General features: G+C 25.9%; 1 protein-coding gene across 1 annotated transcript in view; it reads right to left on the bottom strand.

Annotated features, from left to right (window-relative positions):
* Positions 1-27,626, bottom strand: part of LOC100198383 (phospholipid-transporting ATPase VD) — a 47,072-nt gene that overhangs the window by 6,118 nt on the left and 13,328 nt on the right. Inside the window, exons 3-16 of the mRNA XM_065812850.1 lie at positions 26,559-26,647; positions 26,291-26,397; positions 22,441-22,572; positions 20,394-20,512; positions 19,658-19,907; positions 17,635-18,345; positions 17,449-17,528; positions 17,229-17,364; positions 13,849-13,943; positions 10,264-10,344; positions 4,899-5,138; positions 1,261-1,356; positions 985-1,146; positions 515-901 (exon numbers count right to left, since the gene is read on the bottom strand). Coding sequence (XP_065668922.1) covers positions 515-901; positions 985-1,146; positions 1,261-1,356; positions 4,899-5,138; positions 10,264-10,344; positions 13,849-13,943; positions 17,229-17,364; positions 17,449-17,528; positions 17,635-18,345; positions 19,658-19,907; positions 20,394-20,512; positions 22,441-22,572; positions 26,291-26,397; positions 26,559-26,647 — 2,685 coding nt within the window. The remainder of the gene's footprint in view (positions 1-514; positions 902-984; positions 1,147-1,260; positions 1,357-4,898; positions 5,139-10,263; positions 10,345-13,848; positions 13,944-17,228; positions 17,365-17,448; positions 17,529-17,634; positions 18,346-19,657; positions 19,908-20,393; positions 20,513-22,440; positions 22,573-26,290; positions 26,398-26,558; positions 26,648-27,626) is intronic.

Below are 27,626 nucleotides of genomic sequence, written 5' to 3'. Positions count from 1 at the left end.
CATCTGCATACAGATAATATCTAATCATCTGCATACAGCTTATTTCTTAAACTGCTAACTTTCATGTAGAACAGATTATTTCTTAAACTGATTATTTCTTAAAATGCTAACTTTCATGTAGAAAGTAAGCAGTTTAAGAAAAAGATGGAGGAATTACAGATATTACAGAGAGTGTATTACAAATGAAATGAAAAAGCTTCAATTTAAGAAAAATAAGATGCTCAAGATAATAATTGGAAGAATAAACTTATTGAGAAATGTCTGACTTGTGCAAGCACAAAAACAAGCGTACGCTAAAATGATAATGAATATATAAATAACAAATATTTTAAATTTATTTTATAGACAAACAAGAAAAAAAGTATATAACAACACTTGTTATTGTTGATTGTTATAAATCAATCATATAAAAACATAATAAACATAATAAAATAAAAAGTGTGTTTAAATTACAATAAAATAAATTTTTTAAATAATAAAATTTTTTCACATCAAAGCTAAACAAAAAAATTACCCAATTAGGAGTTTCAACAGCTATATGAAGTGAAACTGTTAGTACTGCCAATTGATGATATGTAATTCCAACCACTAACATTCCAAAAGGAAGGTCAAAATAAGAGTACATAGTAATAAAGTACAAGACCAAACTTTGATATACTGCATCAAGTACTGATATCCAAAACAATTTTCTTGAATATCCTTTACCAAACTGGCCCCATTGATAAAGTAATGGTCTTTTTATGACAGCTTCAGCGTTCAGACTTTGATCAAAAATACCAGATATAATTGGAGGTAATGATGTAAAAATTAAATTGAATAAAATAAGAGATATGTCATCAATTGCATTTGAACCAGAAAAACCATTATAAAGTTGATACCAAAAAAGCAAGGAAACAAACATCTAAAAAAGTTCAAAAATTTTTACTTTCACAAACTAAAATTTTTATTTCTATGAAGTGAAACCAACTGCATTTTGCAACTCACTGCATTTTTGTAGAAAAAGTAGACAATCATTCTTGCAGTACGATCATAGCACCAAAAACCATGAAGCAAAAGAAGTCTTTGTAAAAAACGAAATCGTCCAAGAACAAAATCACTGGCCATTACAGCTTGAACACCTTCTTCTCCTGCAATTCCAACACCAATCTAATAAGAATTAAGAATAAAATGTAACATTTAAATAAAACCATTTAACCAAAAAAGAAAAGCAGAATAATTTTATCTTAAGCAGGAAAATAAAAACAATTTCAAAACAAATACCTCAGCCATTTGTAGCATGCTTACATCGTTTGCTCCATCGCCTATTGCTAAAGACATCACTTTAAGATTTTCACGAATCAAGCTAACTACAGCAGCCTAAAGATTTTGCAACAATAGAATTGTGTTCCAAAATTTGTCAATAAAAATTTTTTTTTACACACATCTTTTTCTCACTCTAATACCATCTGGGTTTATATGTAGCAGTAGAAAAATTTCCAAACCAATTTCAACAATATTAAAAATCTCAATTTTTTAAATTTATGATAAAATTTTTGAACTTTTTTAGAAGCAAACCTCACAATTTTTCATTTTCTATGAAGTTATAGAAAAACCAATGTTTTTAGGATGGTTGGAAATCAGGTGACAATTTGTTACTGACTATTCAGAAAATTCTTATTCTCAGTGAGGGTTGATGTTAGTGACAAATTAAACAACCTTTGTGTTTGTTGCTTTCATTTTGTTTTAAGTGCTTTTTGTCTGTTGTTTAAATTTAAATGCTTATTGTAATAAAATAAAGCTGTTTTTTTTTAATGGTGAAACTAACTTTTTTTAATAAAAAAATTACATGATATTATATATTAGGCTGGGGTGAAAATAAAAGTTCTATAAAGAATATTTTGTTGCGTCTAACTGTAAATGAACAAAAAATATTAAAAATATTAATATAAGACATGGGCAAACCGCCCCATTTTAACCCTTAAACATCAGACATGTCCCTAACACTATAGGAAAAAAATTTCTTCAAAAGTATGTCATGTTGGGTCTCAAATGAAGCCAAATTTTATAAAAATTTCAAAAATAATAATCATGTTTTTTAAAAACATCTCTGAAAAAAAGTTGACTCAAACACACCGTGAAAAAACTTGATTTTTTTAATAATGTTAAAAAATTGCAGTTTTTACGCATTATAATGTAAACTAATAATCTAAATACAAAATAATAATTATTTTTAAAACTTTTATAAAATTTCGCTTCATTTGAGACCCGACATGACATACTTTTGAAGAAATTTTTTTCCTATAGTATTAGGGGCCTGTCTGATGTTTAAGGGTCAAAATGGGGCACTTCTAGTAAAGCATTTTTATTTTTTACAAATGCTTCTGGTTTCATACATGGATTGGCAAATAAGTATGGTTTGTTGTGATAAATTCACACTTTTGTTTATTTTCACCCCAGCCTATTTTATATATATATATATATATATATATATATATATATATATATATATATATATATATATATATATATATATATATATATATATATATATATACATGTATATAGAATATATATATATATATATATTCTATATACATGTATGTATATTTATAAAAATATAATGTAATGTAATTTGTGTAAAATGTAGTTTGTTTATTTGGAGACACTTGAATGATGGTTTTAGCAATAACAAATTTATTAACTGAAATGAGTTAAACTTAAAAAAAAAAAAGAGCAAAAGGAGAAAGTATACTGTATTATAAAATTATTTTTGCATAAATCATAAACAAAGATGCATGGTCTATACTGCAACAAATGTTTGGAAGAAAGCACGGTTTTAAGAAATTATAACAGTGGATCCAGTGTCAGGGATATGATATTGACGCTCCATAATAAGTACACATAGTCTACATTGTATCAAATCATTGAACTGGAAATCCAATTTCTGTAAGCTAAATAATGTGTTTTTACTAAAGTTTGAACAGAAAATATTTTAAGATCGTTTTTGTCTTGAGAATGCCAAAGAGGAGGATAACCAGTTATTTCTATATCAAAAAAGAGAGAAGCATGTATATTACAGAAAAGTTAAAGACCAATCATTCCACAAGTTAATGGAGAAAAGACATGTTCAGTTTAGGAGGATGGAGGAGGCAAGATGTAAAGGTGAAACAACAATAAATGCAATAAAAATTAATAAACTGATATTTTTGTCCACTTATCTTGACCTGAATCTGGATCTGAAGTAAGATTCTTAAGATTGATCTGATAGATTCAGTTGTTCTAATGATAGATTCAGTTGTTCTAAATGTAATGATAAACATAATGATAACATAAGTGCTGAAATCTGGTTGGTTGTACTGCTTTGGTTCCTGCTTGATACATAGTAGGTATATGCCCTCAAACTTCATTAGTAGCTGCAATTTACAATAAAGGTGGTGTGAACTTAGAAAACATTACTTTAACAAGAAGCATAGCAAAAAGAAAGTGTTTCAGAAATGTAGAGATATTAGGTAAAAAAAGACAAAACATCTGAAATACTCTGAAGGGAAAGAAGCTCTGTGTTCATTTTTATGCAAAGAGGATGAAACAGATTGAAGAAAATTTAAATAAAATTGTATCTTTAGAAAGGATAACAGTCAGTGCTACATTACCTGATATGAACAACATTGCTGATATACTACTGGGTGCTGTTCAGTCAGCAAGCTCCAAAGTTAGTGACTATAGTCAAGTGGAATGTTCAGCTCTGTTCTGAACATTCCACTTCTATGGTTTCTCTGCAGAAGACATATGATACAGGTACATATCTCCACTTTATAAAGGTTTTGACAAGAGAAAAGATGAAAGGCTTAAGGGAAGGACTATATGTCTAACTCCAGAAGGCCTGGTGTTCAGTTAAAGAAGAGGTGGACAAATTTTTTATAAACCTAAGCTACCAATTATATCTGAGTCCACTAAGCTTTAAGGGCTAGTAGCTAAAGAAAGTTTGATCCTGTTGAAAATTATGGCCCTGATAGTGAAGTAGAGCAGTGGAGGAAAAAGAAAAGCTCTTAAGTAGATAGATGTATTCTAAATTTTGTTTAAAATTTGTCTTGCATTGCAAAATCTAAGTTCAGGACTTTGTAGGTGGATATAAATCTAACAATATGCAAAACTTAATGCTGATGTTTAGGAACAGCATGGAAAAACTTAAAAATTTCCATAATTAAAATGTTTATAATTTATCATCTCTGAAATATACATTTTTTGACAAATACTTGTATCTTTAATAAGAAAATGTGTAAAATTTTGATTTTTAATAAAAATGGAATTTTACATATTGCTGGAATTGAAGTCAGAAAATGTTTTTTTATATATATTTGCAATCAGGGGACATAATAGAATGGGAATAAACTGCATACATATTCAAATTTTTTAAAAAAGGTGAAGTTTTGGAACACTCTTATATAAATGTGTGTGTGTCTGTGGAGTATACTTTTTTAATTCATCAAACACTTTAAACCAAAATGTTTAAAAATGAACTTTTATATACACTAATATTTTAATGTGCAAAATAAATACAAAATTTAAAATAAATTAAAACAAGTTTAATAAATTTTTTATTTTTTTATATAATTTTTATTATATATAATTTAGTTTGTGGCAAAAAAAAAAAAAAAAAAAATTATGTAATTACTAAAGTGGTACATTGTAGAAATTTTTTTTTTGAAAAGTATGACAATTTATTTGTATGGGAATTCTGGGTCACATCTTCAGATATGGTTAATTTTCAACAATAAATGCAAAAAAAAACTTCTATTAAATATTTTATAAAAATTACACTTTTAATAAAATATACATATTTATAAAATTAGACTTTATAATAAGGCAACACATAAAACTATAATTCTTTAAAAATACCTTTAAAATAACAAAAAACTAACTTTTTGTAAGGGTGCAGCGCGACAACATATTACTGATTCACAATAACGAGCTATTTCAACAAACTTTTTATCTAATGGTTTTTCTAAAGCAAAAGTAAGTGTAACACCATCTACAATCAATGCAAGTGGCGGTCTTCCTGTATTGATATTGCCTCTTGGGTGTTTAATTACTACACTGTTTTCTGGCCAAGTAGTACTTATTCGCTGCTGAATCTGTTCAAGCAATTCATTGCATTCTTCCTAAATAACATAATTGACTTTATTATGATTTTATTACTTCAAGCAGTCATAGAAACCAACAATAATGTCATAGAAACCAACAATAAAATTAAAAATATAAATAAAGTTAAATAGAACAAGTGATTGAATGAACAATTCAAAATACAACTTGAACAAAATTAGAATAAAAATATAAATAATTAAAAATAAAGTCTAAAATAGATAAGAAAAAGGATTATTTATAGATAATATATAAGAAAAAAGATTATATAAGATTGAATTTAAATAAAATATAAACAAATATGAACTTTTTTTTAGTTTAACATACATAGTTCCACAATTGTGGTATAAATAAAATTTTGTGCTTTTATTTATTTATATTTTACAATGTACTTCCTGAAATTAACTTGTTTTGCGAACCAGGAATGAAATTTTTATTCAATTATTATTCTGGGTTTTATTTTCACAGTTTCACTTCTACTAGATAAATTGCCTCTATCACAGCTAAATAGACGCTCCTCATCAACTTGTTTTTCTGCGCAGCAGCCTTCTTAGTCAAAGTTTGTGTTTCAGAGTTAAAGAGTTGAGGGACCGTTGTAACCACAAAGTAGCTTCTGATTGTTCATTTTCAATTTAATTATAGATTTATAATAATTTTGCTTTAAGGGAGTAAGGAATTGGTAGTGTAAGAAAGCAGTGTACTGGAGGTGTTAGTGTAAGAAAGCAGTGTAACGGAGGTGGTAGAGTAAGAAAGCAGTGTAATGGAGGAGGTAGTGTAAGAAAGCAGTGTAAGGAGGTGGTAGTGTAAGAAAGCAGTGTAAGGAGGTGGTAGTGTAAGAAAGAAGTGTAAGGAGGTAGCAGTGTAAGGAAGTGATACTGTAAGGAGGTTGTACTGTAAGGAGGTGGTACTGCAAGGAGGTGGTAGTGTAAGAAAGCAGTGTAAGGAGGTAGATGTGTAAGAAAGCAGTATAAGGAGGTGGTGCTGTAAGGAGGAGGTAGTGTAAGGAGGTCATAAGAAAGCAGTGAAATAAGGAAAGCTAATCTTTAAGAACATAACCAAAACAAGTTGTCTCATACAACTTATTTATCTTAGGTTTAAATAAAACCGAGACTAAGATAAGGCTAAGGCTAAAAAAAGACCAAGATAAAACCAAAATAAAGTTTAGAGTTTTAAAAGACTAAATGATTTAAGGTATTTATTTTAACATATTGAACATAATTCATTCAGTTAAGTATTAGGAAAGAAACCACTATTATGTCAGTAAAAATTCTTTGTCTGTAGCTGTAGGAAGCAATTCAATAACTATTTTTTATCAATAAATTGTTCATTATTAGTTTTATTATTTATTTAGGTTTCAGAAATGCTCCATTTGTTATGCATATTATTACATCACCTTTACGTCTCAAAATTGATTTATTTTTATGCCATTTGTATTCCATATTATATAAATGAAACTGCAAAAATTTTAACTAAAAATATACATGGGTTGTTGAGGTATCGACAGTTAGGTCTATATTCTTCAGCCAATATCATTGTTGTTGGTGACTTGAAAGCTCATCACACTGAATGGCTTGGCTCTAATGTCAGTGACTCTGACATTTGAGCCAATGCAGGTGTTAAAGCCCACAACTTTTGCCTTTCTCAATCTCTAACACAATAGTCAACTTCCCAACTCGCTTTCAAGACAATCCGAATTATTTACCTTCTCTACTCGACTTATCTCTTGTTTTTGATTCTAGTCAGTACTCAGTTTCTCCATATTCACCCTTAGGTGCTTCTGATCACGGTTGATCTCTCTTTATTTGAAAAATTAGGCTCTCGTGACTTCTGGAGAATCTTTAACAGCATCTATAACAAGGGTAAGTCAGTTATTCCAGCTCTCTTGTATGTTTAAGATTTTGTCACCTCATCTAAAGACAAAGCTGAATTGTTTGCTAAGAACTTTTCATCAGTATCATCTCTTGATTCCTCTAGTCGCGTTCAACCTGATGCAGCCAAAAAACAGGTTAATCCATTGCCTGACTTTTGTGTCACTCAAGCTTCTATATCTAAAGTGATTTCCTGCTTAGACTCTTCTACAGCTTGTGGTCCAGACAACATACCTGTTGCAGAAGTGTTCTCCTGAGCTGTTGTCTATACTTTCAAAACTATTTAACAAGTACTTATCTGAGTTTTGTTTTCCATAAGCGGCATCTGTTATCACTATTTTCAAAAACTCTGGAGAGCCATCTGACTCATCTAACTACCATCCCATTAGTCTTCTTCCTATCATAGGCAGGTTATTGAGTCTTTAACTAACAAACATTTAATTTCTCATCTTAAATCTAATAACTTACTTTCTGATCATCAATATGGATTTCGATCTCCTCGTTCTACTGCTGATTTGTTAACGGTAATTGCTGATAGGTTTTATTGTGCATTAGATAGATGTGGAGAGGCTAAGGCTATCACTCTCTAAGTTCTTCTTATGGTGTATCAGGTAACATCTTAAAGATTATTGAATCCTTCCTTACCAATTGTAGTATAAAAGTTGTCCTCAATGGATAGCACTTTTCTTCTTATCATGTAACTTCAAAGAGGTTCCTCAAGGTTCTATCCTTGGCCCTATACTTTTTTTAATTTACATTAACGATCTCCCAGAAATTCTCAGATCTAAGTACTCAATGAGTCATCTATCTTTCATCTTCTAGGATTAACTCTTACTTCCAATCTTTCTTGGAAACCATATATCCAATCCATTGCAAAATTAGCACCTGCTAAGGTTGCATCTCTTTATTGTACTCACCATTTTCTTACTCAGGATTCTATTCTTTATCTCTATATATATCAAACCTGTTCTTGTATGGAATACTGTTTCCATATCTGGGGTGGATTTTTTAATAATGCCCTTTCTTTTTTAGACAAGGTACAAAAACACATTGTAAACATAGTTGGACCTGCTCTTGTAGCCAACCTCCAACCATTATCAAATCCTTGTAATTTTACTTCTATTTCTCTTTTCTATAAATACTTTAATAGACACTGCTCTAAAGACCTTGCATCTCTTGTGCCATCTACTAGAATTTATTCTCATGTTACTCGTCATTCAATTAAGTCTCATCCTTTTTTTACTGTGACTGTTCTTAAGTGCTCCAAAAATTCTTATTGGTCTAGTTTTTTTCCTTGAACATCAATCCTTTGGAATTTACTTCCTTTATCTTGTTTTCCTGATTTATACAATTTGCAATATTTTAAGTCGTCTGTTAATCGTTATCTTTCTCTATAAATTTCATATTTTTTCTTCCAATAACTTCCAACTCTAATAGTGGTTGTTTGCAGCCTTGTTGGAAGTAAAGATATTCAAAAGAAAAAAAAAAAACATGTCCTTAACTAGTTAAATAACTCTATTTTGAAGTTATAATTAAAAAAGTTGTTTTAGAAAACATTCTTTTTTTCAGTAGACATAAGAGAGCACCCATAAAGTACTCATATTGTAAAACCACTGATTTAGGACCACTACCCCTTTGTATGCCCTTTATGCTAGCAATGACATCTCTTTCTTCCTCTGCATACACACTTAATATCGCACAAAAACATCCCCTCCCCCAATCTAACTTTTTTCAAAACAATAAAATAAAAAATAACTTTTAGTTTGACTTTTCTCAAACCATCAAAAAACATTTTCTCAAACCACTTCTAATCATTTATAAAAAATAACAAAAAAGTAACACAACTGGTTTTTACAAAATAAAACCATTTCAAAGAAATTTTATTTAAAAAAGAAATATATCAAAACTGCAAGTATCCCACCACCCTCTTCTCCTAAAATTTGATTAGTTTAGTTTTATTTTTTTGAAGTTTAAGTTAATTTTGCTTTAGGTTTTTTTAAACAACTCTTTTCAGTGAGTTCACATAAAATAGAAACTGTTAAAAACCATGTCTTTTTCTTTTAGGAATTTTTTTCTTTCCTAAATCTATAAAATGAGAACTTTATATAGTCTTTATTAGAGTCTGCAAAAGATTAGAAAAAATAAACTCAAACAACTTAGTCTCAATAAACTACATCAATTGATGTATATATTATTTAAATTAAAACAATTTGTTAGAATATTGATTTATGAAATTAAAACAATCTATTATAAAAAATACTAAACAACAAAATTTTGTTTCAAAATGAACATGCAAATAATAAGAATTCATTCAAAAAATAGAGATGGATCTGTTTCTGTTGTTTCGATAGAGGCAAAAAATGTCTGCCTTTGTAAATGAATCAATTTTACTAATAAATGAATTTATAGATTCTGAATCTGGTTTGAACATAAATTTCCATTTAACTAAAATATGTTTAACTTTTTTTTTCTAAACAAAAACATTGCAAAAAATATTTTACATTTTTTTTTTTTTTTTGAAATCCAAGGAATTTAAAGTTTAAAATTAAGTTATTTTACACAACTGTCTCTTTAAATTCATCTAATATAAACCAAGATGAAATGAGGTGCAAGTGAGTTTAGGAGTGACATGAAGCAGTTTGTATTAGATTACATCTTAACAGTAGCAGGTAGACTTAACCTGATCTGACCAGCACTAAACATGAACAATTTTTTATATCAAAAAACGAGAATTAAAAGTGATATAATATATTATATTATATAACTACATTTATAAATATAAATACTACCACTAACATTACTACTACAACTATACAAAATGTGGTAGTGGTTGCCCTTGGTTTGTAAGTAAGAAGTTTTAAGTTGGATTCCCACCATGTCCCTAGCAGTCTTGTGCTTAGCTTTTTTTCTCTGTGCAACAAGGCTGTTTTGTTTGTCAAGGCTCACATTTCAGAGTTAAAGAATTAAAACAACAATTTAAGATAATAATATTAATAATAACAAAATCTTCAGAAATTTTAGAATACGTTTTAAAAGACACTATTCAAAAAATAATAACATAGAAAAGGAGGCTTTTGTTTCTAAAATGAAATAAGTGACAAACCATTTATAAATAGACAAATATAAATACAAATAATCTCCTAATGATAAAATTTTGGTAATGTTTTTTTCTTTTAGTTAGTTTGTTAAACTATTTGAAATTTAGATGATTTCTATTAGCCTTTATCATGATAAGTAAAAACAAATATTTTATTAGTAATTACTAAAACCATCCTACCTTGGATTTTGAATTCAGGGTAATTATTTCCATACTGGAATCAATTAACTTGCTTGAAAAGCCAATATTTACAGCTGTTTCCTACAACATTTAAAAAATGTGAATAACTTAATAATAATATTAATCATATATATTGAGCAACTTAATAATCTCATTCATGCGTATTTGACACAAAACTCATGACAACCATAAAAGCCGAGTTACCGCAGAAAAAAATCATTCAGCACATTTTTTTCATTCATTCTTTTATAAGAAAATCTTGCCTAACTTATGTAAATTTAAAACTATGTAAATATTAAAGTTTAAATCATAAAATTATGTAAATATAAAAGTTTAAATTATAAAATTATGTAAATTTAAAAAAAAAAGCAAGTTGAGAACTTGAACCTCCTTAAACTACTTTACAAGCAAAAAAGGGTTTTAAAAAATTTTCAATCAGAACATAATTAAAAATCATAGTTTTTTTTTATTTGAAATAAAACATTCTATTTAAATATTAAAATAAGAAAGTTTTAAAACACTGACACTGAAACCTTAAAGTGCGCAAGACATTGTTGATTGCATGTGGTTTGTTGATGTGCACGTGGTTTGTTGATGCGCACCTGGTTTGTTGATTTGCACGGTTTTTCAATTTGGTTTGGTTTTAATTTAATGTTAGATGTTCTATTATGTTTTACATAAATCTTATTATTTAGTATAAAGTTATTGTCTGGTGGTGATATTTAAAGGATTACAGATTGGATTTAAAAAAGTTTATTTTACTTTTAAAAATTTTATATAAACTTTTCAAGTGCTTTTTTTTCTGTTCCTATTTCAACAATTTTTTTAATCTAAAATGTTACAAATTAAATAACAATGCCTTTATTTGTATTTTTATTTTTAGTGCCACAGCTAAAAACAAGTCGTAGGATTTAATTTATTTAGGAATAATTTATCTTCAATTTTAGTGCAATAGTTTGTATTAATCCAAATGTTATGAAATTGTCGATATGCAGTATTTCAAAATAAAATTTGTTTGACTAGTTGCTAAGTTGTTGTTAAGTTGCAAGTTGTATTTTTCTGTTTCGATGTGAAAATAATAATGCCAATAAGCTGCTGATGTTACAAATTATAAATACTTTATAACTTTTTTAATCAATATTTTTAATGAAACTACAAAAAATAAGTTTTTAATTTCATTTGATGATATGAAAATTGTATATGATTATTTATTATAAACGAATAATCACTCATTATAAGTTTAAATTAAATATTTTAGTTAATTTAAATAAAAGCATCATCAGTTAGTCAATTTTTCTTTTTATCACATATTATATTGGTGACTTTATAAATTTTATTTATATCTTTATTTCCATTTTTAGTTAAGTTTAATCATGATTCTAATGATTCTTACAGTGACTTATACAGCTACGATCCTTATTTTTGTTCCTAAAGTTCAGACTTTTTAGCTTAATTATTGAGATGTATGTACATATTTTACTTCTCTTTATATACAGAAAAAAGACTTATTATAAATATCACAACAATTTAGTACATGTAGTAGTCTAGAATATATAAATAGATAAATATCTACAACATCAAGTTCAGTTTCATAAAGAAAGTAAAGCATAATGTTGGTTTTATTTTTCCTAATATATCCTTAACCCTGTAACTATTTCTTATACATATCATTTTTCATCAATAAATATTTAAAATGTTTGAAAAGCACCTAACCAAATGATTATCCAATGTGTTGAATTGGATTTTTTTAATGTTTTTAATTATAAGGATCATGTATTTCATATTAAGTTTTGTTATACTTTGTTTACATATCAATAAAAATCAACTTTTTTTATTTATTTATTTATCTTTAGTTTATCCTTTTAGTTTTACCTATAAATGCCTTATAATGGTAGGATTGTTTTTCATTTTTAACTGCAAAGTTTATGTATTACAAAAATATCTACTTTTTACTATTGTTATTTAATTTCTTTAGTTCTACCTTGGTCTTCTACCAAATAACATTAGTTTACATTGTCTACTGTTAAAATATGGTTTTTATTTAGTAAATTTTAATGTTATGAAATTTACTTTATTGATCAATAGTTTTTGAAAAAACACATTTCTTATTAAAACAAGTTTTTATAGGTGTACATTTGTCTATTATGAAAAAGCTTATATTTTGCTTTAAAACTTCGTGAAAAGCCTAAAAGCAAATATAAATATATAGATTTTTATCTGTTCACTACAATTTTAAGAAGTATTGGATATTTATGTACACATGCAAATACAACCTTAAGAAGCATAGCACTTAAATATATATTTTTTACATTTATTTAGTTCTGTTTCCTTTTTTTTGGTTTGTCTACTGTTGAAACATGTTTTAAATTTAGTAGATTTTCATGATTTGATATTTACTTTGTTAATCATAAGTCAACAATTACAGAGAAACTGGATTTCTACACATTTGAAGTAAAAATAACTGTATTTCTTAGTAACATTACAAAACCAGTTTTTCAGTTAATTGCATTAATGCTATTTTGTGCTTGAAGTTCGCACAGCTGAAAACATATCCTGTCATTACCAGTAACAATAGCAACAGGTAAATAGATTTGTAGTTTTAATGTATGATGTTAGATTTATCTTACAATGCCTTTTTAGCATATTGTAAAATGATCAAAGGGCCAAAATCCCAACGGCATATAGAGTGTAGGACCAAAATGAGGATAAAGACGACTCCTCACTTTATTGGAGGAGTGGCTCCTTTAGAACGCGAAATAGTGTGTTGGCAAAACATTTAAATTCATGTATAATTAGTATTTTTATAGTCTGTTAATCTGCTTATTGAAAGATGTTGTTAAATGTTTTTTAATATATCTTGTTATACTTTGTTTTGTTATTTTGTATATATATATATTGTAATTGAAAATATAATAAATTTGTTTTGTTTTTAAAAATAATTATGTATTTTTTTGTAAAAAATAACTTTTGTTATGTTTTGTTTGTAAGTAATTTTTGTAAGATATATTTTGTTCTTTTGTGTGGAACAGACTTACCATGAACAGTATCATACAGGTTTGAACAGCTAATAATAATAATAATAATAATAATAATAATAATAATAATAATAATAATAATAATAACTAAAAAGCTTTTTTAGCATTTTTTTAATTTTAGTTAAATAAATTGGAGAGTTGAATAAAATTGCTCTTTTTTCTTATATATTAAAAGAAAAAGTTTTTATTTTATTTATTTTACAAATTTATTTAAGTTAGTTTACTAAAGGGAGTCAATTTAACATAAATTAAAATCTATTTGTAAATATTTTTCACTATTTTTTTGAGTATGAATATTTTCAAAACAAATGATTATAAAACCAAAGCAAAACCTATTTTGCAATTTAAGTAATAAAAACAAATATTAGCAGGGAATATTTAACAAAAAGTCAATATCTCTGTGTCTGCCTGGTTTACATCACTACCATCAGACCACCATTACCTAACTGGCTTACATAGGCAATTTTACACAATTAGTTAAGAACAAAATTTTTTTAGCTTTATAATTTAAATAATCTATAATTCATAAAATGTAAAAATTATATTTTACCTGTTTATCACCTGTAAGAATCCATACTTTAATTCCAGCATAGCGTAGATTGGCGATTGTTTCTGGAACTCCATCTTGAAGTCTATCTTCTATAGCTTAAGTTATAGTAAAAAATCTTTATTAAAAATAAGTTTATAATTATAAATTAACATACATATAAATTACATATATAAAATATATATAAATTAACATACATAAATTAACATATGTATGTTAGTTATATACATACATACAAGTGTATGTATATATTTATACATACATATATTTAACATATGCATACATACATATGTATGTATATGCATGTATGTATTTATGTATGTATGTATATATTTATGTATGTATGTATGTATGTATGCATGTATGTATGTATGTATGTATGTATGTATGTATGTATGTATGTATGTATGTATGTATGTATGTATGTATGTATGTATGTATGTATGTATGTATCTAGCATACATTTTTTAGTTCAAAATTGACGACTTTTTTTGCTTTTGTAAAAACACTGATTTAAAATTAACATATTTGTTTAAGTAATTTAATTTTTTTTTGTTTTTTTAATTTTATTTAACGCATCGAACCATTATTGTTTAAAATAAACTTTTTTTTATTATTTTAATGTTTTCAAAAAAGGAAATAAAAAGAAAATCATTTCAGTATAAATACATAAATATTAAATACTTAAATATTCAATTCCAACCAAATGCCACTCTCTTGAACTTGGAATTAATGATATTTAGGAAGTATAAAGGTTGTTTAATACTATTAAATAAAATCAGCTGCGACTAGCGATAATTTAGACTTAAAATCGATTTTGAAATTTCAAGGTTTTAGACTAATTTAATTCTTACTTTACAATGCATTGTGACGTGAAAAAATTTATTTGTCTGGAAATTTGAAGTTTATATGATATTGAAGACTAATTAGTTGATAATTGCAGCGATTTGATTAAAAAATTGTAATGTTAAAACGTTAATTTTTTATGCCTTAAGCATAAAAAATTTACGTAGACACTATAAGAAAATTGAAGTTAGACACTCTGTAAATGTTAAAAAATAATTAAACTATTAGTCACTGTCATCCTGCATATAGACTTTCAGTGAACTACACTAACTATATTTTATATCGTTAATATTAAATAAATATTTAAAACTGAGAATTTATTTTTATAGCTCAAGGTTAAAAGTTTATTCCTATTTTACAAAATAGTGCACATAATACATTTTATAATTAGCATTAAGTTTTAATTTAAAAATTGAATTGAAATTTTTTTTTCTTCACAAAATGTAAATTTAAAATTGGTAATATTTTGTGATTCAAAATATGACATCTTGTTTTGCATAGACAATTAGGCAATTAAACATTTCAAATAATTGCTAAATTAGTTACATTACTACATTATCATTTATTCCATATCCAAAATATTGAGAAATTTTTTAGTAGAGAAAACATTTTGCGTGTACTGTTTACAAATATCACCCATACCTTCAAGCCTTGAAACACAATGATATATTTAATTTTATATAATTATATATATAAATATAATTATTTTTATGTGCTAGTGGTGTAGTGGTAAAGCACTTGATTCATAAGCAAGAAGTTCTGAGTTCAATTCCCACCATGCCCCTGGTAGTATTGCGCTCAACTTGTTTCACCAAAGAGCGACCTTGTTTGCCAAGGTTCATGCTTCGAGTTATTGAGTTGAGAGAGGGTTGTAACCACAACTAAAGTAGCCTTCTCAACTCTAGTGGCTTTCATGGCCTTGGGGATGTGAATAAATAAGTATACATATATATGAAATAAAATATACATATATATGTGTGTGTGTGTGTATATATATATAGAACAAGACTTATCTACAGAATTTTTTCACGGCGCAATAAATGAAAAATACAAAGTCATTTTTATAAAATTGATTTGCATAAAAAACTGCAGTGCTTTTTAATAGGCAGGATTGTTGCAAAAAAAAAAAATTAATAATAAAAAAAAACGCAGATGCAAATGTTTTTGATTAGATTGGGCTAACTGATTAAAACCCAAAGACAATGTCCGTCAAATGTGAAAACCCAAAGACAATGTCCGTCTAAAGAATTTTTTCATGGCACAATAAATGACACCTGTTATGTATATATTCTTGTAACATTAATGCTACAGGCATATGTTTGTAACAAATTTAAAACCAAATTTTGTATTTAATAAGCAATTTTTAATGAATAAACAGATAGCTCCTGTCAAAACCAAAAGCTGCTTAGAGAAGCAGTTTGCATGGCTCCTCATGTTCGTTTTAGGATAGCATTTCTCTTCTCATTTACTTATATTTATATATATTTATATATATATATATATATATATATATATATATATATATATATATTATATATATATATATATATATATATATATATATATATATATATATATATATATATATATATATTTATATATATATATATATATATATATATATATATATATATATATATATATATATATATATATATATAAATATATATATATTTATATATATATATATATATATATATATATATTTATTTTATTATATAATATATATTTATATAATAATATATATATTTATATATTATATATATATATATATATTTATTTTATATATATAAATTTATTTCGAGCTATAACGACTTCACCCATCTTATAATTATTCCTTCGAGGAATAATTATAAGATGGCCGCAGCCTCCGCAGGAGTAAACGAGCGCAAGAGCAGAGAAATGCTCTCCTAAAAGAAACATGGGGAGCCATGCAAGCTGCTCCTCTAAACAGCTTCTTACAAGAGCTTTTGGTTTTGACAAGAGCTATCTGTTTATTCATTAAAAAATTACTTATTAAATACAAAATTTAGTTTTAAACTTGTTACAAACATATGCCTGTAGCATTAATGTTACAAGAATATATACATAACAGGTGTCATTTATTGTGCCATGAAAAAATTCTTTAGACGGACATTGTCTTTGGGTTTTCACATTTGACGGACATTGTCTTTGGGTTTTAATCAGTTAGCCCAATCTAATCAAAAACATTTGCATCTGCGTTTTTTTTTATTAATAATTTTTTTTTTTTGCAACAATCCTGCCTATTAAAAAGCACTGCAGTTTTTTATGCAAATCAATTTTATAAAAATGACTTTGTATTTTTCATTTTAGTTAGAATGATAATTATACTTTTGAGAGAAAAACTATACTTTTGCAAGTGCCTTAAATTGCTCCCGTAAACCATTTTAGGGGAGTGTGGGCTAGAGCGAGATCTAAAGCTCTCGCTTTCTGCCGAGGCCTGTATATATATATATTATTCAAGATATATTTTTAAACAATAAATATTTAAAATAAAAAATGTTACTATGGACTACCTGTTGCACCTAGTAGCTGAAAGTCTGTTTCTATAAGTTCAGCAGAAGAGGCAAGTAGTGTATGACGATTTGTCAGTGATCTTTCAGCCAGATGACGCTTTTCTAACCAAATGTTATATTGCTCAGTTGTAAGATCCTATAAAATTTTATAAAAATACAATATCTAAAAGATAGAATCAACACCAAAATTAATTTTGGTTATTTTTGCAGAAAGAAAAACCTTTTTAGCAATGCATAAAGTTCGTAAACCCTCCTTAGCAAACTCTTCTAAATGCTGATCCGTAACTGTTTGAATGTCCTCTAAAAAACAGAAATCATAAACAATTTTTACATGAAAAAAGATTAAAAAAGCAATCTTTATATAAAAAAACAATTTTTATAAAGAAACCATCTATATATATTCTACCTTGACCTTCCTTCAAAAAGTTTAGAAATGCTGAATCAGCACCTTTGCTATAAACTTTGATGAGACCTGCATCATCTCTGACTATAACAGACATTCTTTTTCTTTGAGAATCAAATTGAAGTATATGAAGTATGTCAAATACTTTTATCTCACCAGAAGGTGTTGCAAAAAAAATTTGCTCTGGTGTACGATTGGCCAATTTATAACCATACAAAGAAGCAGCTTTGACTAATGCTCCTTCATCAGGTGATTCAAATTCATATGTGGGAGTTAGTCCACAATCAAGCCAACTATTAATACTATCAATACTTCGTGAAAGTCTATCAGAAATGACTTTAGAAAATATTCTTACACGTCGTGTTACATGCAAATAGTCATTCAACTCGATACTATCTTCTTCTGCTATATCATCAATACTTTGATCCACTGTAACATCTGGTAATGTTTGGGCTCTTTTCAGCTTTCCGTTAGAATTAATTGATGAACGCTGTATAATACTTGAAGAAAATCTACGTTTTGATTCACTTTTTATAAAGTATGATTTACTATTAGTTTCAGTTGGTAATGAAGGTTGACTAGAAACAACAACTGTGTTACAGATGGTTAACACAGTAAAAAATTCATCCCATATATTTAAAAATGTAGAATCTTTATTGGCTAACAACATTTCAGCATCCCTTTTACAAAGACTCTCTCCTTCATTATTCAATCCTAAAACACACAAAAGTTTTAGGTTTAGAAAACATGAAATAGAATGAATAAATTGTATATCTACTTTTCTATTATTTTCCATGACAAACTTCAATTGTTATTTAAAACAAGTTTTCAAGTTAAAGTTTTCAGTCAGAAGTTTTAGGGTTACTTATGTTACTAGGGTAACTAATGTTACTAGGGTTATTGGGCTACTAAGAATTAAAGAAAGTTATAAGAGATTAGTAACTCAAAATCAAAACAATATATTATGAAAATAATTTCACTAAATATTGTATATAATAAGACTTCTTGTTTTTGTATTTTAATCAAGGCTTTACTACAGCTGATGAAAAAAAGTGGTTTTTACCAGGAGAGCATGCTGAGAGATAAAACTTGATTTATTGAAGAAAAATCTGACTTCAAATTCCGAATCAGCACGATAATTTAAAACTTTGTCAACAAAATTACCATAATGAACCAAAAACCAATATGAACCACATGATATAATAAACAAAATAATTGAACAAAACTGACTTTCATTAAATTCTAAAGAAACACTAATACTTTTTTTTGAAAGTAAACTAAAACAACTTTAAAATATCAGCATTATCATATATATTTTTAAATATATTTAACAGACCTATTGGAGGCAAATTCTGCAATACCAGAGCTTGCCTTTATTATCCAAACTTTATCTTTCAGAATTAGTAAAAACCAATTTGCAAATTAATTTTTACTAATTTTGAGTAACTAATTTGTTAATTAAAAAAATAAATTGTATGTTAAAAAAAATGCTGTTTAGTTGTTTATATTGTAATTTTTTATATAAATCTATAGTTAAAAAATCATAAATTACATGGCGACCAAACTTAGGCAATTTTATGGTATATATTAATTGAAGATTTTACTGATGGCTGTAACACTTAAACTATTTATTGCAAATTGACAAACCAAATTTTTTTTCTGTAAAAGTTAACAAATCAAAATCCTTAATTGCATAATAAATTTAACTTAAAATTTATTTGAAAACTGAAATTTATTTCAGAACAACATCTAAATAAAAGATTTCATAATCTGATCATGTAAGATAATCCAAGATTTTTTTCAAAACATTTGCTTTGTTTTTAAGCATCTATTTTAATAATAATACAAGAGTTTATGTCATTTATTCATTACATCATCATTTATTCATTACATCATTGACCAAAATATCTATAAAATTTTAATAATTCTAAAACTTAGTCCTAAAAGAAGCATACATAAATATATAAATAAAAATAATTAATAATAATATTTATCAACAACAAAAGTTAAAAAACAAAATCAATACCAGAGTTATGTGTTCCCAGAACTCCACCAATTGAAAATTTTTTAAAAACCATTTTATTTTCTGTTAGAGTTCCAGTTTTGTCTGAAAACACATATTGTATTTGTCCTAAATCTTCATTTATATTAGTAGCCCTGCAGATAGGATACTGGGCAGTCTTTTCATAGAACATTTCTTTGTCATTATTGATAAAATACACTTGACCAAGTTTTACAATTTCAACAGAAACATAAAGAGATATTGGAATAATCACCTAATAAAATTATAATAGTACTATTTATAAAAAATAATAACAACAACAACAACAACATGATTTTATAATCCCAACGAATTATAAACAACTATTAACAACACAACATAATTAAACAATAAATAACAATACATCATATTTGTGGTATGATTTTTTCCACTCTAATCATAATTTAGTTCAATAACCCTTTACTCAACAGTCCATTAATTAACCCACCCACTAACCGCACACTCATCTTTCTGTTCATTTAGATTTAGTTATTTAAAGATTTAAAACCATTAGATTGTAGTTATTTAAAGGAAATTTATACTATTACAATTTATGTTTATATTATTATAACTTATGTTACAATGTTACAGTTCAAAACAGCAAAATATTTTTAATTTTGTTTTTTCCTGCTTTAAAATTTTTAATTTATTTTTGTTTGTAATTTCACTTTTTATTTTCATTTATCACCATTATCATCAATACAAAAATAGAGCAAACAACCTGCAAAACAATAATAAATGTCCAAAATCGCAAAAACCCTTCATAAGATGGTTTTTCTGATTTATCAGTAGAAAATATAGTTTCGAACAAATTATATTCTTTTGCCCAAACACTGCAACCTATAATGAAATAAAGCAAAAAATCATGACATAAACAAAACACTTAATCAACATGTAGACACTGATACAAATAGTCTAATCTCTTTTTAGAACATTTGGTGACAATTGTGTGGTTTACAATTTAATTTTAATTAAAATTATTATTAACTATTGTCAATAATAAAACATGTGTTTATATAGTTTTTAATGTGAACATTTAAAGTTTGTTATATAATATAAACTACTGCTTAAAAAAAGAAAGTTGGTTTGATGAGACAAAAACAACATGTTGATGGTTTTTTTTTATTTTTTAAGTACATAATTAAGTTTAAGTTGTGGTTTAGATTTACATAAAATTTACAATTGCTTTTAAGAATTTAAAGTATACATAAAAACAAATCCACAAGTAGGACACTAGGGTGTTAACTTTTAATACTTTTTATGAAATTTTTGAAACACTATAGCATTAGCAGATGAGTATTTATGTATATTATTTGAATATATCTGTTATTTGATTTAATTTTTAAAAAAAGTCACCCACCACAGCAATCATACATTAATGTTAAGCTATTTAAAAATATAATATTTTATATCGGGTGGGTATTAAGGTGTATCACAAAATAACAATTTAAAAAATTGATTTTGTCTGACACCTAATTGTGCTCTATATATCAAAAAAACAATGACTTTCAAAAATTTTAGATTAAGAAATATTTTTAGAGGTCCCCCGACACTCTTGAATATTTGACCAGTCCCTAATATTTATAAAATACATAGTTTTTTAAAAGTAGGTCGTGTTGGGTCTCAAATTAAGCAAAATTTTAAAAAAATTTAAAAAATAATAATTAAAAAAAAAAAAACATTTTATATTTAACTGCTATGTATATATAAAACTACAAAAAATGCACCTTTTTCATTTTTATTTTAAAAATGTCGTATTTATTGCAGTAAAATCTAATCTGAATTTCTTTTAATAAAATGATGATTATTTTTAAAATTTTTATAAAATATCACTTAATTTGAGACCCAACATGACCTACTTTTAAAAAACTATTTTTTTCTGAAAAGTCTACCTCACCTGACTTACACTATTCTTTTATTAAATTCATTTTTGAAAATTACAAAAATCTTGTAGAACCATTTAACAACAGTGGTCCTTCTTTAAACTGCAAAATTTTAGGATGTAGAGATAATATGAAATTTCTTTACAATCTATGCAAAGCATACCTTTTTTATAAAGAAAATGGATAGTTTCCTAAAATTAATTTTCCTAATACATTAGTATTTCTTCACTGTGCATGATAGAATTCAATAGCAATTTATGCATTTTGAAGTTATTTTCTTGTTAACTCATCTAGGGAACAACTTGAAGTAGTTAGTAATTTTGTGGTAACTGACACAAGGTTTGGGATATTTTTAATGAAAATGATTTTAGTTATCTTGAAGAAGATATCAAGAAAGGTAATTGCCAGCTCTTACTTGTTTGAAATTGCCTTACTTGGTACTTGTTTACAGCTCTTACTTGTTTGTAATTGCCAGCTCTTACTTGTTTGAAAACGTATTGGACTAAAGAACCATCAATTATTGCAAACATCCAGTGCAGTAATATATGTGCTGAAAGAGCAATAAAAGTTGCTCAAGACTTGCTTTAATGTATAAACTCTGAGAAACTTAATTTAAAGTTTATTTTGTCTGTAAAATATATGTAAAAAAAAGAAAATTAATTACAAACTGCAAATACAAATGCAATATTGTTTTAATGATTAGAAATATTTTTGTTTTTTATTGGTGGGTGATCCATTTGAAAAATTGATGTAAATGAATATGATTTTATGTTGTTATACATAATTATTCATTAGAAAATAATATAGGACATATGTGTTGTAAAAAAATCAACACATATAGGACACAAACTAAAAATAATTATTTAATTAGAAAAGGATACTAACCTATTGCTCCTGCTGTACAAAATACAAAAAGAATGAACACACAGCCTATCACATCTTTATTAATATCTTTTTCTAAACGACTTCGCTTATAACGTGGACTACTGTTGTTTAGCATTACTTTCGTATCATGTCCTACAAATATTTTAAGAAATAACTAACATAAGTATTCAATGAAAAATTAATTTCCATGAAAAAAATTATCAAACAATTTATTGAAACTTTATTTTATTATAAAAATTATAAAATTTTATTAACCATATTTTGTTATATATTATAACCCTATATGGTTTATATGATTATATATTATTTATAAACCTATAAAAAAAAAAAAAGGAAAATTTTAATTTGACAATATATCAGATACTGTAAAATGCATTCAAATTATTTATTAAAACATAATAAGCTTTTTTAAAAAACCTTATGCTAAAAATGCTATTTTTTCTATTTGCGCAAAAAAAAATTTAGGGGAGGTGGATAAATTTAAATATAAAATCTGAAATCTTAATTTTTTCTTTAACAAATAAAATAAGAAAAATTTTAAAAATAATAAATATTAATAAGACAATAAATATTTAGTGTTTAATAAAGATCTTTTAATTGTTTTTAAGACTCCCAATCGTTTTTCTACTAAATGTTATTTTTTCTAGTAAATCAATCTTTTAGATGTTTTAGTAAATGTTAATCAATCTTTTAGATGTACATTTTATTCTATTTTATTTTGATTCACTTCAAACAAGACTGAAAGCAACCACTATTATGTTGGGAGTTACTAGAAGACTGAAAGCAACCACTATTAAGTTGCGAGTTACTAGAAGACTGAAAGCAACCACTATTAAGTTGCGAGTTACTAGAAGACTGAAAGCAACCACTATTAAGTTGGGAGTTACTAGAAGACTGAAAGCAACCACTATTAAGTTGGGAGTTACTAGAAGACTGAAAGCAACCACTATTAAGTTGGAAGTTACTAGAAGAAAAAAAAATTGAGTTAAAGAGTAAGATGACAAAAAACTTAAAAAGTTGTATGAGTCAAATGCTAATCTTTAAGATGTATTATTAAATTTTAATCAATTGTAACAAATTATTTTGGAAGAAAAAATGTTACAATACTTTATGACTATTTTAACTTAGGAATGGTGCAAATATAAAAACTGGACTATAAATAAACAGAAAAAAGTTATGATTAAAGCCAATTTGAAATCAATCAATTGAATTTAATGTTTCATGAGAAGTACCATAGATATAAATATACATATAAAGGTTAAGATCAGATAAATATCTTTATCTGATCTTAACCTAATATGTTAGGTTATAAGTGTTTTATATTGGATTGATAAAGAACTATCTAAAAAACATCTAATAAACCTCGCTTTTTTTTTTTTACTATTTCTTACAATATTTTTTTTTACTGGACTCACCTTCTTAAGGATGCAAAACATTCAAAGCAACAGTCAAAGAGACTAATCTTTTTTTATGTTCTTAAATTGTTGTTAAAACTCTCAACCACTATTTATCAGATGATATAAAAAAAACTATTGAATTAGATGGTATAAAAACCCAGGCCTGAGCAGGAAGCGAGAGCTTTACCTCTTGCTTCCTGCTGAGGCCTGGGTTTTTATACCATCTGGGTTTTATACCTGCTGTTACTGAAAATTAGTTAAACTATATTTATATTATTATATTTATATTATTATACTATTAACTATATTATTTTTTCTCTCAAAAGTGTAATTACCATTGTAACTAAAATGAAAATATAAAGTCAGTTTCATAAAACAAAAAAATAATTGCAATTTATTGCAATGCTTTTTTAAAAGGCATGGTTGTAGCAACAAAAAAAAAATTAAAATAGAGCGCCGATTGAAATGCAAATGTTTTTGATTAGATTGAACTAAATGATAAATATAAAATTATTGCACTTTAAATTATTGCATAATAGTTTTTATTTTATGTAATAAAATATATTTTTTATATAACAAATACTTTATTAAATTATTCACTTTTATTGTGGAATTTTTGATTGTTGTAATAATTTTAAAAATGCCTTCATTCTATTACAATAAGAAAATATAAAACATTTTTTTATATGCAGTAAAAACTTGTATCACTCTTTGTTAAATTTTTTATCAAATAAGTAATGTTAATTATAAATAAATGGATAGCTTGTGTGAAAACCCAAGGACGACACTTGTCTAAAAAACTTTTTCACAGAGCAATAAATGGCACTTGTTATGTATATATTCTTGTAACATTAATGTTACAATTATATACTTGTAACAAGTATGAAACAAAACTTGTAATAAATAAGATATTTTTTTATTGAATAAACAGATAGCTCGTGCAAAAACCAAAAGCTCTTGTAAGAAGCTGTTTAGAGGAGTAGCTCGCATAGGTAGCTGTGTTCGTTTTAGGAGTTTTAGATTATTTTTTTCTGCTCCTGCGCTCATTTACTCCCGCCGAGGCCTGAAAACCTATTGAATCAAATGGTATAAAAAACCATTAAATTAGATGAAAAAAATTCATCAGGTGATATAAAAAAAAACTATTGAACCAGATGGTATAAAAATCTATAAAGCAGGTTAAAACAAAACAGGCATGCAGAACATTTATATATAACACAACGCCTGTATAAAGCAAAAAATTTTTATAACATAAATATCTATAGATATTTCATTTTAAATTAAAATTCAAGCATACTTTATATATTTATATGTATGTTTAAATCTAAAAATATGAATTTATTTTGTAATTTCTTAAAGAAACTTCTTCTCTTACAATGACTCAAGCTTACACACCAATGTATTTCTTCAATAAATAATTGATGTTGCTGTTAGTTCTATTTAAGCAGTAATATCAATCTTTAAATTAACAAACCTGAAATAAATAAACTCTTCACCTTTCCAAAATATAAAAACTGTTTTTATTTTAAAGGATTTTAAACCAAACAGATGGTGTTGCTATGGGCTCTCATTAGCACCTATTCTTGTTAACTTATCAACAATTTTGAAAAAAAAGGCTTAAATCTTACAATGGAGCCGAGCCAGTATTTTATAAATCTTGCGCTGATAATTTTTTTTTCTACCAGAAGCCTCCATATTTCATAAAAAAAACTTACTCTTGTCCTTTTTTACCTTTTTTATAGCATTTTTAGTTTCATCTCTTACACACATGGTAAATGTTTAATTGTTAAAACTTTATAACACTAAACTTAGTTATAAAACTAAACTTATTCACTATGACAATCTTATAAACAAAAAACATATTTAATAACCAATCTGAATCCACAAACGAAGCAGTCAGGAAAAGATTTTTCAAAGATCATTATACGTAGCTCCATTACAAAATGTTGATATAGTCATATTATTTAGTAATATATAAGTTTTAAGTATGTATTATTTAAGCATATATTGGCTTTTTTTTTCTCAAAAAATTGTTTTAAAAGCGGTAAAATAAATTAAGATTGGTAACATAACACCAATAACAAATTAAAATCACATCAATAATATCTAACTAATATATAAATATAAAATAGTAAATATATAGATAAATATATAATATATAATATATTATACATTATATCCTAGACTCAGTTAATAACCCCTGCTAATGTTATTGTATAGCCAGGACTGGAGTTGTGTTTGTAAAATAAACTTGTTTTTTAAACATATGTTTTTATGGTTTGGGGTTTTTAAATGAAACCAAAAGGCTTCAATAACTCTAAAAAATTTTAAAATTAAATAGTAAATATTTAGCAAACTCAAAAGTTTAGCATTGCATTATTCAATGTTACTATTTATTATTACTATTATTATAAACATTGTTATATAAAAATGAAATCAAAAAAATAACACACCGGCATAAAGTACTAGACCAATAACAGATGCTGTATTTTTCACAACACATCCGCGCAAAAGCAGGTGGTTTCCATCAACACCTGTTTCTTTTCCATTTTTATAAAGACTAATAAAAAATAGACTTAAAAACCTGAAACTATTGCACAATATTTTAAAAAAATACAATTATTACACAAAATTCACTGCTTAGACTTTTTTTTAATTATTAAAACTCTTTTCAAAATGATTACAAAAAAACAATTTAAATAAAAAAAAAAAACTGCTTACATAGATCCACAGAAATTATGCAGAATATTATTTGGCTTTTCGCACTTCACTTTAAAATCAATATTACGTACAGAAAATTGTTTGTCATTCTATATATTAAAAAAAGAACAATTATGAATAATGTTGTGACCTAAACTAAAATTTACAACTAAAAAAATTAAAAATAAGCTAACTAAATTTCAATTCAAAAAATTATTTTGCAAATAAAATAAAGCTCTATGTTATTAGTTTTAGCCTAGTTATTTAGAACTATTTAGTTATTTTAAATTTTAATGAAATTAAAAAAAGTTAAAATTGTTTTATTAAATTAAATACCTTGCTTAATGTTCTCTTTGTTTTTTGTTTTTTTTTAATTCATTAATAAAAAAATATCACTTAGGTATTTTGTTTAACTTGTTTGTTAGCAGAATAACAAATTGTTCTAATAAACTAGTAGTTGTTTAATTGAGTAAAATATGCAACAACAAATTTGCAACAACACTATATAATAACAAACCTTTAGTGTCTAATAATTATTCCTTGAGGTGCAGTTTTTGGTAACTGAAAAATGTATGCATTAATTGCATCAACACTTGGTCTTCCACCCTGCCCAGATGTAACTATCATAATTGTAAAATGAAATTAAAGCACTAAAAAGCTTTATTCTGAACTCAAAGGTTTCCGTTTGTGCACAACATTTTGCATATAATTTGTGCATTAAAAGTAAGAAAATGAATGAGATGGAAATAGAACTTCTTATACCACTTTTTTATCTTTATTTAAAATTAAATTTGCTGAATGGTCACACACGAGCAGTGAATGCCTGAGGGAAGAAATGAAGTACATTAGAATAAAGGAGAACTATTTTTTGAACAAAGCATATTTTGACAGTTATCAAGTTAAAAATAAAGATTAATAGAGGAATATTTAAAAATAAATAAGACAGACAATGCACCCAAACAGTACTTATAATAATAAAAAATAAAATTTTTTCATAAACACTAAAATGAACGTAGATATACACCAAATATATCACCAAATAAAAACTTATAAAACAAAAAATTGATTTCAACCACATACTATCTATTA

The sequence above is a fragment of the Hydra vulgaris genome, chromosome 12 (genome assembly GCF_038396675.1).
Source record: "Hydra vulgaris chromosome 12, alternate assembly HydraT2T_AEP".
Taxonomy (NCBI): Eukaryota; Metazoa; Cnidaria; class Hydrozoa; order Anthoathecata; family Hydridae; genus Hydra; species Hydra vulgaris.
The sequence above is the reverse complement of the archived record's forward strand: the minus strand, read 5'-3'. Positions and strand labels throughout refer to the sequence as shown.